The sequence below is a fragment of the Zalophus californianus genome, chromosome 1 (assembly GCF_009762305.2).
Source record: "Zalophus californianus isolate mZalCal1 chromosome 1, mZalCal1.pri.v2, whole genome shotgun sequence".
Taxonomy (NCBI): Eukaryota; Metazoa; Chordata; class Mammalia; order Carnivora; family Otariidae; genus Zalophus; species Zalophus californianus.
The window spans coordinates 11269881-11282184 of NC_045595.1; the positions used below are offsets into that span (position 1 = coordinate 11269881).

Below are 12304 nucleotides of genomic sequence, written 5' to 3' on the forward strand. Positions count from 1 at the left end.
CTTGTATTTGGGAATTTTAAAATTCACAAACAAAATTAGAAACATGAGACATGGAAAATAATCTTTTGTTAAATCTATTTAACGAGTGTATTTTTTAATTTTTTATTTAAATTCCAGTTAGTTATTCTAAATGTAACCAAATTTCTTCTGTGCTAGTCTCCACACATTTTTTTTTTTTTTGTGACAACTGAATAAGATTGTAAGAATAATAATCAAAATAACTACATGGACAACTTGCTATCTGAAATCAAATTGTTCTTGCCACTCAAAATTCAAAAACTAAGTAGATCTGGATAGTAAGGGGTTATTTGTTTGTTGTCAAGATTTTATTTTTAAGTAATGTCTGCGCCCAATGTGGGGCTCGACCTCACAACCCCAAGATCAAGAGTCGCATGCTCTTCCGACTAAGTAAGCTAGGCACACCTATTCGTTTGGTTTTTTAATCATCCTCCTTAAGAGATACATGCTAAAGTTGCCTGATTATTTATGGATAAATTATATTTTATCTGGGAATTGCTTAAAAATAATCCTCTTGTGGTGACTAGAAATAGAGTGGCCTGGTTACTGATGAAATAAGACGGGCCATGGGCTAATAATTGTTGAAGCTCAATAATGAGTACATGGATGAGAGTTGATTAGAATCTTCTCTCTCAGGATGCCTGGGTGGCTCAGTCAGTTGGACATCTGCTTTCAGCTCAGTTCATGATCCCAGGACCCTGGGATCGAGACCCACATCAGGCTCCTTCCTCGGCGGGGAGCCTGCTTCTCCCTCTGCCTGCTGCTCCCCCCTGCTTGTGTTCTCTCTCTGTCTGACAGATAAATAAAATCTTTAAAAAAAAAATCTCTCTCCTTCTGTATATGTTTGGGTTTTCCATAATTAAAAAGATTTTTAATGGTCCCAGTGGGAGGAGACACATTCTTCTGACATCAAAGACACCCCCAAGAGACACAATTGACTGAAAATTTTCCATTTTGATTACAATCCCCAGATTCCTAGCAGTTATACTGCCCTAACATTACAACAACAGAAAACTTTATTTAAGAGGAAGCTATGAGAATTCAGCATGGAGTTCAACAAACTTTGCCCCTCACCTTCAGTCCATAAATCTGAGGAAAGAAAGAAACCCTCTCATGCCTCCCAGAACCATCACCCTACCCTGGTCCAGGGATCCACGCCTGATGCCAACTCCCTGATGTGGAGGGCACAGCTGCTGCCTCCACCCTTCACCTGCCTGGGAAGACTGGATTAACAAAACACATTCTGTAGATGACTCCATCTGAGGTCAAGTAGGAAGAACAGCACAGCACATTCTTGGGAAATGAAATAAGAGGGAGGAGAAGCAGTTTCCCTAGTTGCACAGCCCTGGGTAAGGAGACTGGGAAAGTCTATACATTCGAAATGATTCAATAACGTTGAAGTGCCCAACTGGCTAACCAAGCAGGACGCCTCAGGTTTGACTGCAGCTTCTTCTCTATTAGCATGTACTTCATCTGGTGCTTGTTCCAACATTTCCACAGTCTTCCCCATCCTCACAGGAATTGTCCTTCTCCTAGTTCCTGCCCCCCCCCCAGTGGCCTGGGGTTTCCCCTAACATCTCACCCAGCACCCAGTCTCCCCCCTTTCACCCTACTGGCACTTGCGCAACAGAGGGACCACACTCCTCACGGACTCACACACCCAACAAGCATTCACACCCACTCAGTTGTCTCTGCCATGTGCATGAATGATGGCAACCCTCTCATTCCAGCTGTTTCTAAAGAGATGAAATGATGGGGCGCCTGGGTGGCTCAGTTGGTTAAGCGACTGCTTTCGGCTCAGGTCGTGATCCCGGCAGTCCTGCGATCGAGTCCCATATCGGGCTCCCGGCTCAGCGGGGAGCCTGCTTCTTCCTCTGACCCTCTCCCCTCTCATGCTGTTTCTCTCTCTCTCTCTCTCTCAAATAAATAAATAAATAAATAAAATCTTTAAAATAAAATAAAGAGATGAAATGAGACCATTCACTAAATGTTATCATGGTTCCAGCACCTTGTAAGTGTTAATAAATATTAGTTACTCTTGTATTACCTAAAACTCTTCAATGGCTTCCATTGTACTTCATATAAAATATATAAGCTTTAATATGTCCTAAAAAGCACCCCCCAAAAAATATTGATTACTATTTGTATCATTTTCCAAGCACCTCCAATAATCCAGCCCCTGGTCTGTGCATGTTACATTTGCATACTTTTTTTTTTAAAGATTTTATTTATTTATTTGACAGAGACAGAGACAGAGACAGCAGGAACACAAGCAATGGGAGTGGGAGAGGGAGAAGCAGGCTCCCCGCCGAGCAGGGAGCCCGATGCGGGACTCGATCCCAGTACCCCGGGATCATGACCTGAGCCGAAGGCAGACGCAGGCTATTTTTCCCGTTGTGTATGGGCCTATTGCTGGAACTAGAGAAGAAAAGGATACGTTTGTTTTTAAATCTAGCCTGGTCAGAGTGACTTCTTAGCTGTAACAGCTTTCCAACTGATTTTATGTAACCGATTATATCATCTGAAAAATGTGATCAATTTACTTAAGACATAAACCTATCATTGTTTTTTCTTTTTTCTTTTTTCTTTTCTACTGATTTTTTTGTTTTCTTTTTTTTCTTTAAATTCAAATATCATTGCTTTTTCTCTGGTTGTATTGGTTTGAAATTTCAGAGCAGTGCTGCATAGTGGCAGTGGCAGGCATACTTGTCTTCTCTGTGATCTTTGTGGGGATTCCTCAAATATTTTCATATCAGGGTTGATGTTAGTTGATGATCAAGGGAGCCATTTTATCATAGTTAAGAAATATCCTGTTTACAGTGTCCTCAGAACTGTTCTCATGCAGTATCTCTAGCATTTAAAAAGACCCTCTTATATTTGGATGATTTTTTTCTACTCATTTGCTCTACTACAATAGATAAATTACCAATATGAAATCCTGGTTGCTTTCAAGGGTTGAATGATACCTGGTCATGGCATTTGGGTTTGCTTGATCAATTGCTGGATGTATTTTATTGCTATTGTCTTTGAGCTTTTTCCTAATATACTAAAGAGATTAATCTGTGATTTTTGTTATGTTGCTCCTATCATTGAGGGCTGCTGGTTTTTGTATCATGATTGAAATGATTTCAGAAAACTCACTGGGACATTTATTTTCACATGCTTCCAAATAATTTTTATTTATTGCAAATACCTTTTGTGAGATTTCGAAGTCAGTGATTTGGCATCATGCCTTTCTGGGAGGTAAAGTTGGTTGATGGCTCAATTTCTTCTTTGATGATTTGTCCATTATACATTTTATTTTATTTTCTTTTGAGAGAGAGAGAGAGCAGTGGGGGAGGGGAGTTGGAGGGGCTGAAGGAGAGTGAGAATCTTAAGCAGGCTCCGTGCTGAGCCCCAACACGGGGCTCGATCTCACGATCCTGAGATCATGACCCAAGCTGAAATCAAGAGTTGGGTGCTTAACTGACTGAGCCACCCAGGCACCCCAGTCCATTATGTATTTTGAATGGTCAAGTGACTAGCAAATATCATGATGTTATCATAGCTTATGGAAATTATATATAGACCCAAACCCTTTTAATTTTGTATTATTAAAATGATAATAAAAATTATACTTTTATTATAAAGAAAATGTTCTTTTATGATATTTAGAAGTAAAATATGAATTAAATCAAAGATATATGAGAAGGCTAATGCTGGGTGATCAGGTGTCAATACAATTGAATCATGAGGTCAGTTTTGAGGGCAAAATTGTTTTTGCATGTAGGTTTTCCAGCTGGTGGTGGCAACACAGGGGAATTTGACAACATTTGGAAACCCCAAATTGACAAGCAAGAGGGAAGAGACCATTAATCAAATAATTGTCTCCTCGATATCAGGTTCAAGGTAAAGGTGATTATGTTTCTGAGATGCCTGTTGGTCATTGATTTAGTCTTGCTTCTTGTGTTCTTGGCAGACACTCCTTTACATGGAACCAAGAAACCACTCAGGGCTTCCAGTGTTTCTCCTTCTGGGACTTTCTGAGAAGCCAGAGATTCAGTCTGTTCTCTTTGGGCTGTTCCTGTCTTTGTACCTGGTCACTGTCTTTGAGAACCTGCTCATCATCCTGGCCATCAGCTCAGACTCTCACCTCCACACCCCCATGTACTTCTTCCTCTCCAACCTGTCCTTCTCTGACATCTGTTTCACCTCCACCACCATCCCAAAGATGCTGCTGAACATCCAGACTCAGAGCAAAGTCATTACCTATGCAGGCTGCATCACGCAGATGTATTTTTTCACAGTGTTTGGACTTTTGGACAATTTACTCCTGACTGCAATGGCCTATGACCACTTTGTGGCTGTCTGTCATCCCCTGCACTACACAGTCATCATGAACCCCCAGCTCTGTGCCCAGTTACTCATCCTGACCTGGCTCATCAGTGTTCTGGGGGCCCTTCCTGAGAGTTTATCTATGTTGCGGCTCTCCTTCTGTGCAGTCATTGAAGTCCCACACTATTTCTGTGAACTCCCTGAGGTCCTGCACCTTGCCTGCTCTGACACCTTCATCAATAATGTTGTATTATATATTGTGACAGGTGTTGTGGGCTTTTTTCCTCTCGCTGGGATCCTTTTCTCTTATTCCCGAATTGTCTCTTCTGTACTGAAGATCTCAACAGTGGGAGGAAAGTATAAAGCATTCTCCACCTGCGGGTCTCACCTCTCTGTGGTCTCTTTGTTTTATGGAACCTGCCTGGGGGTCTACCTCAGTTCCACCTGGACACATGCCTCTCAGAGAGGGGTGTTCGCTTCAGTCCTGTACACTGTGGTCACTCCCATGATGAACCCTTTCATCTACAGCCTGAGGAACAGGGACATGAAGAGGACCCTGAGAAAGCTTCTCTGTAGCATATTGTCCTCCCAATGACAACAGTGACCCTAGACAAGTGTGATCAAGGACAACAGAATAGAGTGCTTAATAGTGTGGACCCTGAAATTTCCCTGACTGAGTTCAAATGGTGGTGCTACCTTCAATAGATAATAATCTTGAGAAAAATGCTCAACCTTCACACACCTCTATTTCTCCATGGACCTATAACAATGCATGCCTCATCAGGGTGACAAAAGGCTTAAATGGAATAATATGGTAAAGCTTCAGCACAGGGAATGCAAGTAGCAAGTCCTAAGTAAATTTCAGCTATTCTTACCAAAAAAAGGAGCTAATTTTTTATGATGCTCCAGTTTTTTGTTTCCATACTATTAACCTAGTTTCTCTTCCATTATGGCTAAGTCATAAAGCGCAGTGCCCCCAGGAAGAAAGAGACTTTGATGTAGGGCAGAATTTCTCAACCTTGGCATTATTGATATTTGGGGCTGATCATTCCTTGCTGTGGGAGTTGTCCTGTGCATTGTAGGATGTTTAGCAGTCTCTCAAGCCTCTAAACACTGGGACCAGTAGCACTGTCAGCCAAGTTGCAACAACTAAAAATGCTTCCAGATATAACCAAATGCTCCATGGGGGCCAAATCACCCCCACTTGAGAACCACAGGGGACTGTCTTCCTTTTCTTTTTTCTTTTCAATTTTTTAATTTAAATTCTAGTTAGTTAACATACAATGCAATATTGGTTCCAGGAGTAAAATTCAGTGATTCATCACTTACATACAACACCCAGGGCTCATCACACGTGCCCTCCTAATACCCATCACCCATCTAGCCCATCCCCCACCCCATCCCTCCATCAACCCTCAGTTTGTTCTTTTTTTTAAGATTTTATTTATTTATTTTAGAAAGAGAGAGCACATGAGCAGGGGGATAGGCAGAGGAAGAGGGAGAGAATCTCAAGCAGACTCCGCACCAAGCACGGGGCCTGGTGTGGAGCTTGATCTCATGATCCTGAGATCAAGGCCCAAGCAGAAACCAAGGGTTAGCCCAGTGATGGGTATTAAGGAGGGCACGTATTGCATGGAGCACTAGGTGTTATATGCAAACAATGAATCATGGATCACTGCATCAAAAACCAATGATGTACTGTATGGTGACTAACATAACATAATAATAAAAAAAAAAAGAAACCAAGAGTAGAACACTCAACTGACTGAGCCACCCAGGTGCCCCTGTTCTCTATCTTTAAGAGTCTCTATGGTTTCAGGGAGCCTGGGTGGCTCAGTCGTTAAGCGGCCGCCTTCGGCTCAGGTCATGGTCCCAGGGTCCTGGGATCGAGCCCCACACCGGGCTCCTTGCTCCGCAGGAAGCTTGCTTCTCCCTCCCCCACTCCCCCTGCTTGTGTTCCCTCTCTCGCTGTGTCTCTCTCTGTCAAATAAATAAATAAAATCTTAAAAAAAAAGAGTATGGTGTCTTTCCCTCTCTTTTTTCTCTTTTTTCCCCCTCCCATATGTTCATCTGTTTTGTTTCTTAACTTCCACATATGAGTGAAATCCTGCAGTATTAGTTTTTCTCCGACTGATTTATTTTGCTTAGCATAATACTCTCTAGCTCCATCCATGTCATTGCAAATGGCAAGATTACATTTTTATGGATGGTTGACTAATATTCCATTTGTTATATATACCACATCTTCTTTATCCATTCATCAGTCGATGGACATTTGGGGTCTCCCCATAGTTTGGCCATTGTTGATAATGCTGCTATAAACATCAGGATGCATGTACCCCTTTGAATCTATATTTTTGTAACCTTTGGGTAAATGACTAGTAGTGCATTTCCTGGATCATAAGATAGTTCTATTTTTAACTTTTTTCTTTTTTTTTCTTCTTTTTATTTAAATTCAATTAATTTTTTATTTTTTATTATTATGTCCAATTAGCCAATATATAGTACACCATTAGTTTGTGATGCAGTGTTCAATGATTCATTAGTTGCATATAACACTCAGTCCTCACCACAACACATGCCCACCTTAATACCCATCACCTGGTTACCCCATCCCAAACCCTGCCCTTCTATAACCCTGTTTGTTTCCCAGGGTCCAGAGTCTCTCATGGTTTGTCTCCCTCTCTGATTTCTTCCCATTCAGTTTTCCCTCCCTTCCCCTGTGGTCCTCCGCTCTATTCCTTATGTTCCACATATGAGTGAAAACATATGATAATTGGCTTTCTCTGCTTGACTTATTTCACTTAGCATAACCACCCAGCCATCAGAAAGAATAAATTCAATTAATTAACATATAATGTATTATTAATTTCACAGGTAGAGTCCAGTGAGTCATCAGTCTTATATAATACCCAGTGCTCATTACATCAGGTGCCCCCCTTAATGTCCACCACCTAGTTACCCCATCCCCCCACCCTCCTCCCTACAGCAACCGTCCATTTGTTTCCTATGATTAAGAGTCTCTTATGGAGGGGAGGAGGAGCAAGATGGTGGAGGAGTCAGAGACCCGGATTTCCTCTGGTCCCAGGAATTCAGCTGGATAGGGATCAAACCATTTTGAACACCTACGAACTCAACAGGAGATGGAAAAAAGAATAGCAACAACCCTCTGAACAGAAAAGCAACCACTTTCTGGAAGGTAGGACGTGCGGAGAAGTGAATCTGAGGCAATATTCGGGAAGATAGACGGCGGGGGAAGGGGCCTCCGTCAGCCACTACCGTCAAGTGCTAGAGCAGCGGAGCACAAAACTGGAACTTTTAGAAGTCAGCTCCTCTGAGGGACATCGCTCCAGTGGCCAAGTGGGGGGTGGAACCCTCTCTGGGACAGTGTGGTCCCAGGACCTTCAGGATCACAGAAAGACGGGGATGCCTGAGTGCGGGGGAGCTCCCAGGTATCAGAGCAGGCAATCTGGCTGCAGAGATGGACCAATGAGATGGTATAGGCTTGTAGGCCCCTTGCGAGCCAGGGTCATTTGAGAACTGCAGTGAGGTTAAGGACAGCCAGGCAGGCCTGGGCCAGGAAGAGAAAATGTTCTCTTCCCCTTATCTCATGTTGCAAGTTCTGAATGCCTGGATCAGCAGGAAGTGGCTCTTGCCTAGATTAGAGGTGTTCCTTCTTAGGACAAGAACATGCTGTCTCCAGAGGAAGGGTGGCTGAGAGAGTTCTTTAATTCAGCGAGCATAAACGGGATACATTCTGTTCTTGATAAATCTTGTGTATCTTTCTTCAAGGATGTTAGTTTAATCCCATTATGTGTGAAAGTACACATTGTTATGTTTATCTGATTGCTGCAAGTATATAGCTGTGTGGAAAATAAACGACAGCATGCAGTTGCAAGTGCTGCCTTTGCTCTGCATCCCCTGTGTCCTGGTTCTTTCACAACCCTTATCCAGGGACCCCAACGCACTAGACGTTGACAGACCAAGGAGCGGGCTCTCAGCTCGGGGTTGCCGTAAACCGTGATCCGTGGCACAAGCCACTGCTCTCCAGCAGGGACCCAACAAGTGGCAGGTCTAGGGAGACACCCCAACCTCCCCCAGGAGGAGCGGCATGGGAGGGCACCGCAGGGATCTGCTGGGTTTGGAGACTCCACACCAAGTCGGGTGCCAGAGATAGAGCTTGGTCACAGGCCAGGTGAGCACAGAGAGCGGCTGGAGACCGGGGAGACGGGAGTGACTGACTGCTTTTCTCTGGGGGTGCACTGAGGAGTGGGGCCCCGAGTTCTCGGCTCCTCCGGGGGGGAGATTGGAAGGCTGCCATTTCACTCTTGTCCTACAAAGCTGCACGGAAAGCTTGCAGGGAACAAAAGTTCCCGAGAGCAAACCCGAGCAGATTATTTAGCCCGCCCCCCAGCAAGGGTTGGGCAATTCTGCCTCCGGCAAAGACATTTGGGAACCAGGGCAACAGGCCCCTCCCCCAGGAGATCAGCAAAAACAGCCTGCCAAGACCAAGTTTACCGATCAATGAGAACAGCAGAACTCCAGCGCTAGGGGAATACAGCACATAGAATTCATGGCCTTTTGCCCCCTAATTCTTTAGTCTTTCAAAGTTAATATTTTTAATTTTCTTTTTTTTTTGAATTTTTCTTTTTCCCTTTTTCAACCAACATCTTATCAATCCCTTTTTAAAAAATCTTTTTTATTGGGGAGGGTATGTGTTATGGTGAGTGCTGTGAATTGTGCAAGACTGTTGAATCACAGATCTGTACCTCTGAAACAAATAATGCAATATATGTTAAGAAAAAAAAAAAAGAAGAAGAAGAAGATAGCAGGAGGGGGAGAATGAAGGGGGGGGGAATGGGAGGGGGAGACAAACCATGAGAGACGATGGACTCTGAAAAACAAACTGAGGGTTCTAGAGGGGAGGGACATGGGAGGATGGGTTAGCCTGGTGATGGGTATTAAAGAGGACACATTCTTCGTGGAGCACTGGGTGTTATGCACAAACAATGAATCATGGAACAATACATCAAAAACTAATGATGTAATCTATGGTAATTAACATAACAATAAAAAATTTAGAGAAAAAATATCTTTTATTTTTCATTTTTAGAGTCATATTCTATCCCTTCATCGTATTTAATCTTATTTTTGGTATAGATATATACATATGTATATATATATATATAAGTTGTTCTCTCTTTAAAATTATGGGATACAGTTTCTTCTAAAAGACCAAAATATACCCTAAATCTCTAGTGTATGGCTTTGTTCTAGTCTCCTGCCTGATCACATTCTCTCCCTTTTTTTTTTTTAATTTCTCTTCTGTCTTTTTTCCACCAACTTCTTATCTTATCAAGTCCTTTTATAAAATCTTTTATAATTTTCATCTTTACAGTCATATTCCATCCCTTCATCGTATTTACCCTTATTTTTGTACATATATAAGCTTTTCTTTCTTTAAAATTTTGGGAGGCACTTTGTTCTAACAGACCAAAATATGCCCAAAATTTAGTGTGTGGCACTGATTTATTCACCAACCTGATCATATTTGATCATATTCTCTTTTTTTATCTTTTTCTTTTTTTTCTTTTTTCTTTCTTTCCCTTTCTTTTTCCCCAGTTGCAGGTCTCTTCTGATATGTTTGGTGTATATTTTTCTGGGGTCGTTGTTACCCTGTTAGCATTTTGTTCTCTCATTCATCTATTCTCCTCTGGACAAAATGACAAGATGGAAAAAAACCCCCCCAAAAAAAGAACAAGACGCAGTACCAACTGCCAGGGATCTAATCAATACGGACATTAGTAAGATTTTGGTACTACAGTTCAGAATGATGATTATAAAGATATTAGCTGGTCTTGAAAAAAGCATGGAAGATATTAGAGAAACCCTTTCTGGACAAATAAAAGAACTAAACTCTAACTAAGTTGAAATAAAAAAGGCTATTAATGAGGTGCAATCAAAAAGGGAGGCTCTAACTGCTACAATAAATGAGGCAGAAGAGAGAATTAGTGATATAGAAGACCAAATGATGGAAAATAAAGAGGCTGAGAAAAAGAGAGAGAAACAACTACTGGATCACGAGGGCAGAATTCGAGAGATAAGTGATACCATAGGAAGAAACAATATTAGAATAATTGGGGCCCCAGAAGAAGAAGAAAGAGAGAGAGGGGGCAGAAGTTATATTGGAGCAAATTATAGCAGAGAACTTCCTTAATTTGAGGAAGGAAACAGGCATCAAAATCCAAGAGGCACAGAGAACCCCCTCGAAATCAATAAAAATAGGTCAACCCCCCGACATCTAATAGTAAAACTTATGAGTCTCAGAGACAAAGAGAAAATCCTGAAAGCAGCTTGGGACAAGAGATCTGTAACCTACAAAGGTAGAAACATTAGATTGGCAGCAGACCTATTCACAGAGTCCTGGCAAGCCAGAAAGGACTGGCATGATTTATTCAGAGCACTAAGTGAGAAAAATATGCAGCCAAGAATACTATATCCAGCTAGGTTGTCACTGAAAATAGAAGGAGAGGTAAAAACTTCCAGAACAAAAAAAAATTAAAGGAATTTGCAAACACAAAACCAGCCACACAAGAAATACTGAAAGGGGTCCTCTAAGCAAAGAGAGAGCCTAAAAGTAACATAGACCAGAAAGGAACAGAGACAATATACAGTAACAGTCACCTTACAGGCAATACAATGGCACTAAATTCATATCTTTCAGTAGTTACCTTGAATGTAAATGGGCTAAATACCCCAATCAAAAGACACAGGGTATCAAATTGGATTAAAAAACAAGACCCATCGATATGCTGTCTGCAAGAGACTCATTTTAGACCCAAAGACACCCCCAGATTGAAAGCGAGGGGGTGGAAAACCATTTACCATGCTAATGGACACCAAAAGAAAGCTGGGGTGGAAATCCTTATATCAGACAACTTAGATTTTAAACCAAAGACTACGATAAGAGATGAGGAAGGACACTATATCCTACTTAAAGGGTCTATCTAACAAGAAGATTTAACAATTGTAAATATCTAGGCCCCTAACATGGGAGCAGCCAATTATATTAGCCAATTAATAGCAAAGGCAAAGAAACACATCAACAACAATACAAAAATAGTAGGGGACTTTAACAACCCCCTCACTGAAATGGACAGATCATCTAAGCAAAAGATCAACAAGGAAATAAAGACTTTAAATGACACACTGGACCAAATGGACTTCACAGACATATTCAGAACATTCCATCCCAAAGCAACGGAATACACATTCTTCTATAGTGCCCATGGAACATTCTCTGGAATAAACCACATCCTAGGTCACAAATCAGGTCTCAACTGGTACCAAAAGACTGGGATCATTCCCTGAATATTTTTGGACCACAATGCTTTGAAATTAGAACTCAATCACAAGAGGAAAATTGAAAAGAACTCAAATACATGGAGGCTAAAGAGCATCCTACTAAAGAATGAATGGGTCAACCAGGAAATTAAAGAAGAATTAAAAAATTTCATGGAATCAAAGGAAAATAAAAACACAACTGTTCAAAATCTTTGGGATACAGCAAAGGCAGTCCTAAGAGGAGAGTATATAGCAATACAAGCCTTTCTCAAGAAACAACAAAGGTCTCAAAAACACAACCTAACCCTACACCTAAAGGAGCAGGAGAAAGAACAGCAAATAAAGCCTAAACCCCGCAGGAGAAGAAAAATAATAAAGGTCAGAGCAGAAATCAATGAAACAGAAACCAAAAGGACCATAGAACAGATCAACGAAACTAGGAGCTGGTTCTTTGAAAGAATTAATAAGATTAATAAACCCCTGGCCAGACTTATAAAAAAGAAAAGAGAAAGGACGCAAATAAATAAAATCATGAATGAAAGAGGAGAGATCACAACCAACACCAAAGAAATACAAACAATTATAAGAACATATTATGAGCAACTCTATGCCAGCAAATTAGATAATC

The 12304-nt window shown here is 41.4% G+C and overlaps 1 protein-coding gene across 1 annotated transcript; it reads left to right on the top strand.

The window, feature by feature from the left end:
* Positions 1-3985: 3985 nt before the first annotated feature.
* Positions 3986-4927, top strand: LOC113917568 (olfactory receptor 7C1-like). Its single transcript, XM_027585421.1, has one exon. The coding sequence runs from the start codon at positions 3989-3991 to the stop codon at positions 4925-4927; it is 939 nt and encodes a 312-aa protein (XP_027441222.1). The 5' UTR covers positions 3986-3988.
* Positions 4928-12304: the final 7377 nt, after the last annotated feature.

Coding starts and splice junctions, on each gene's coding strand:
- LOC113917568 (XM_027585421.1), top strand. CDS start 3,989: ATGGAACCAAGAAACCACTCAGGGCTTCCAGTGTTTCTCCTTCTGGGA.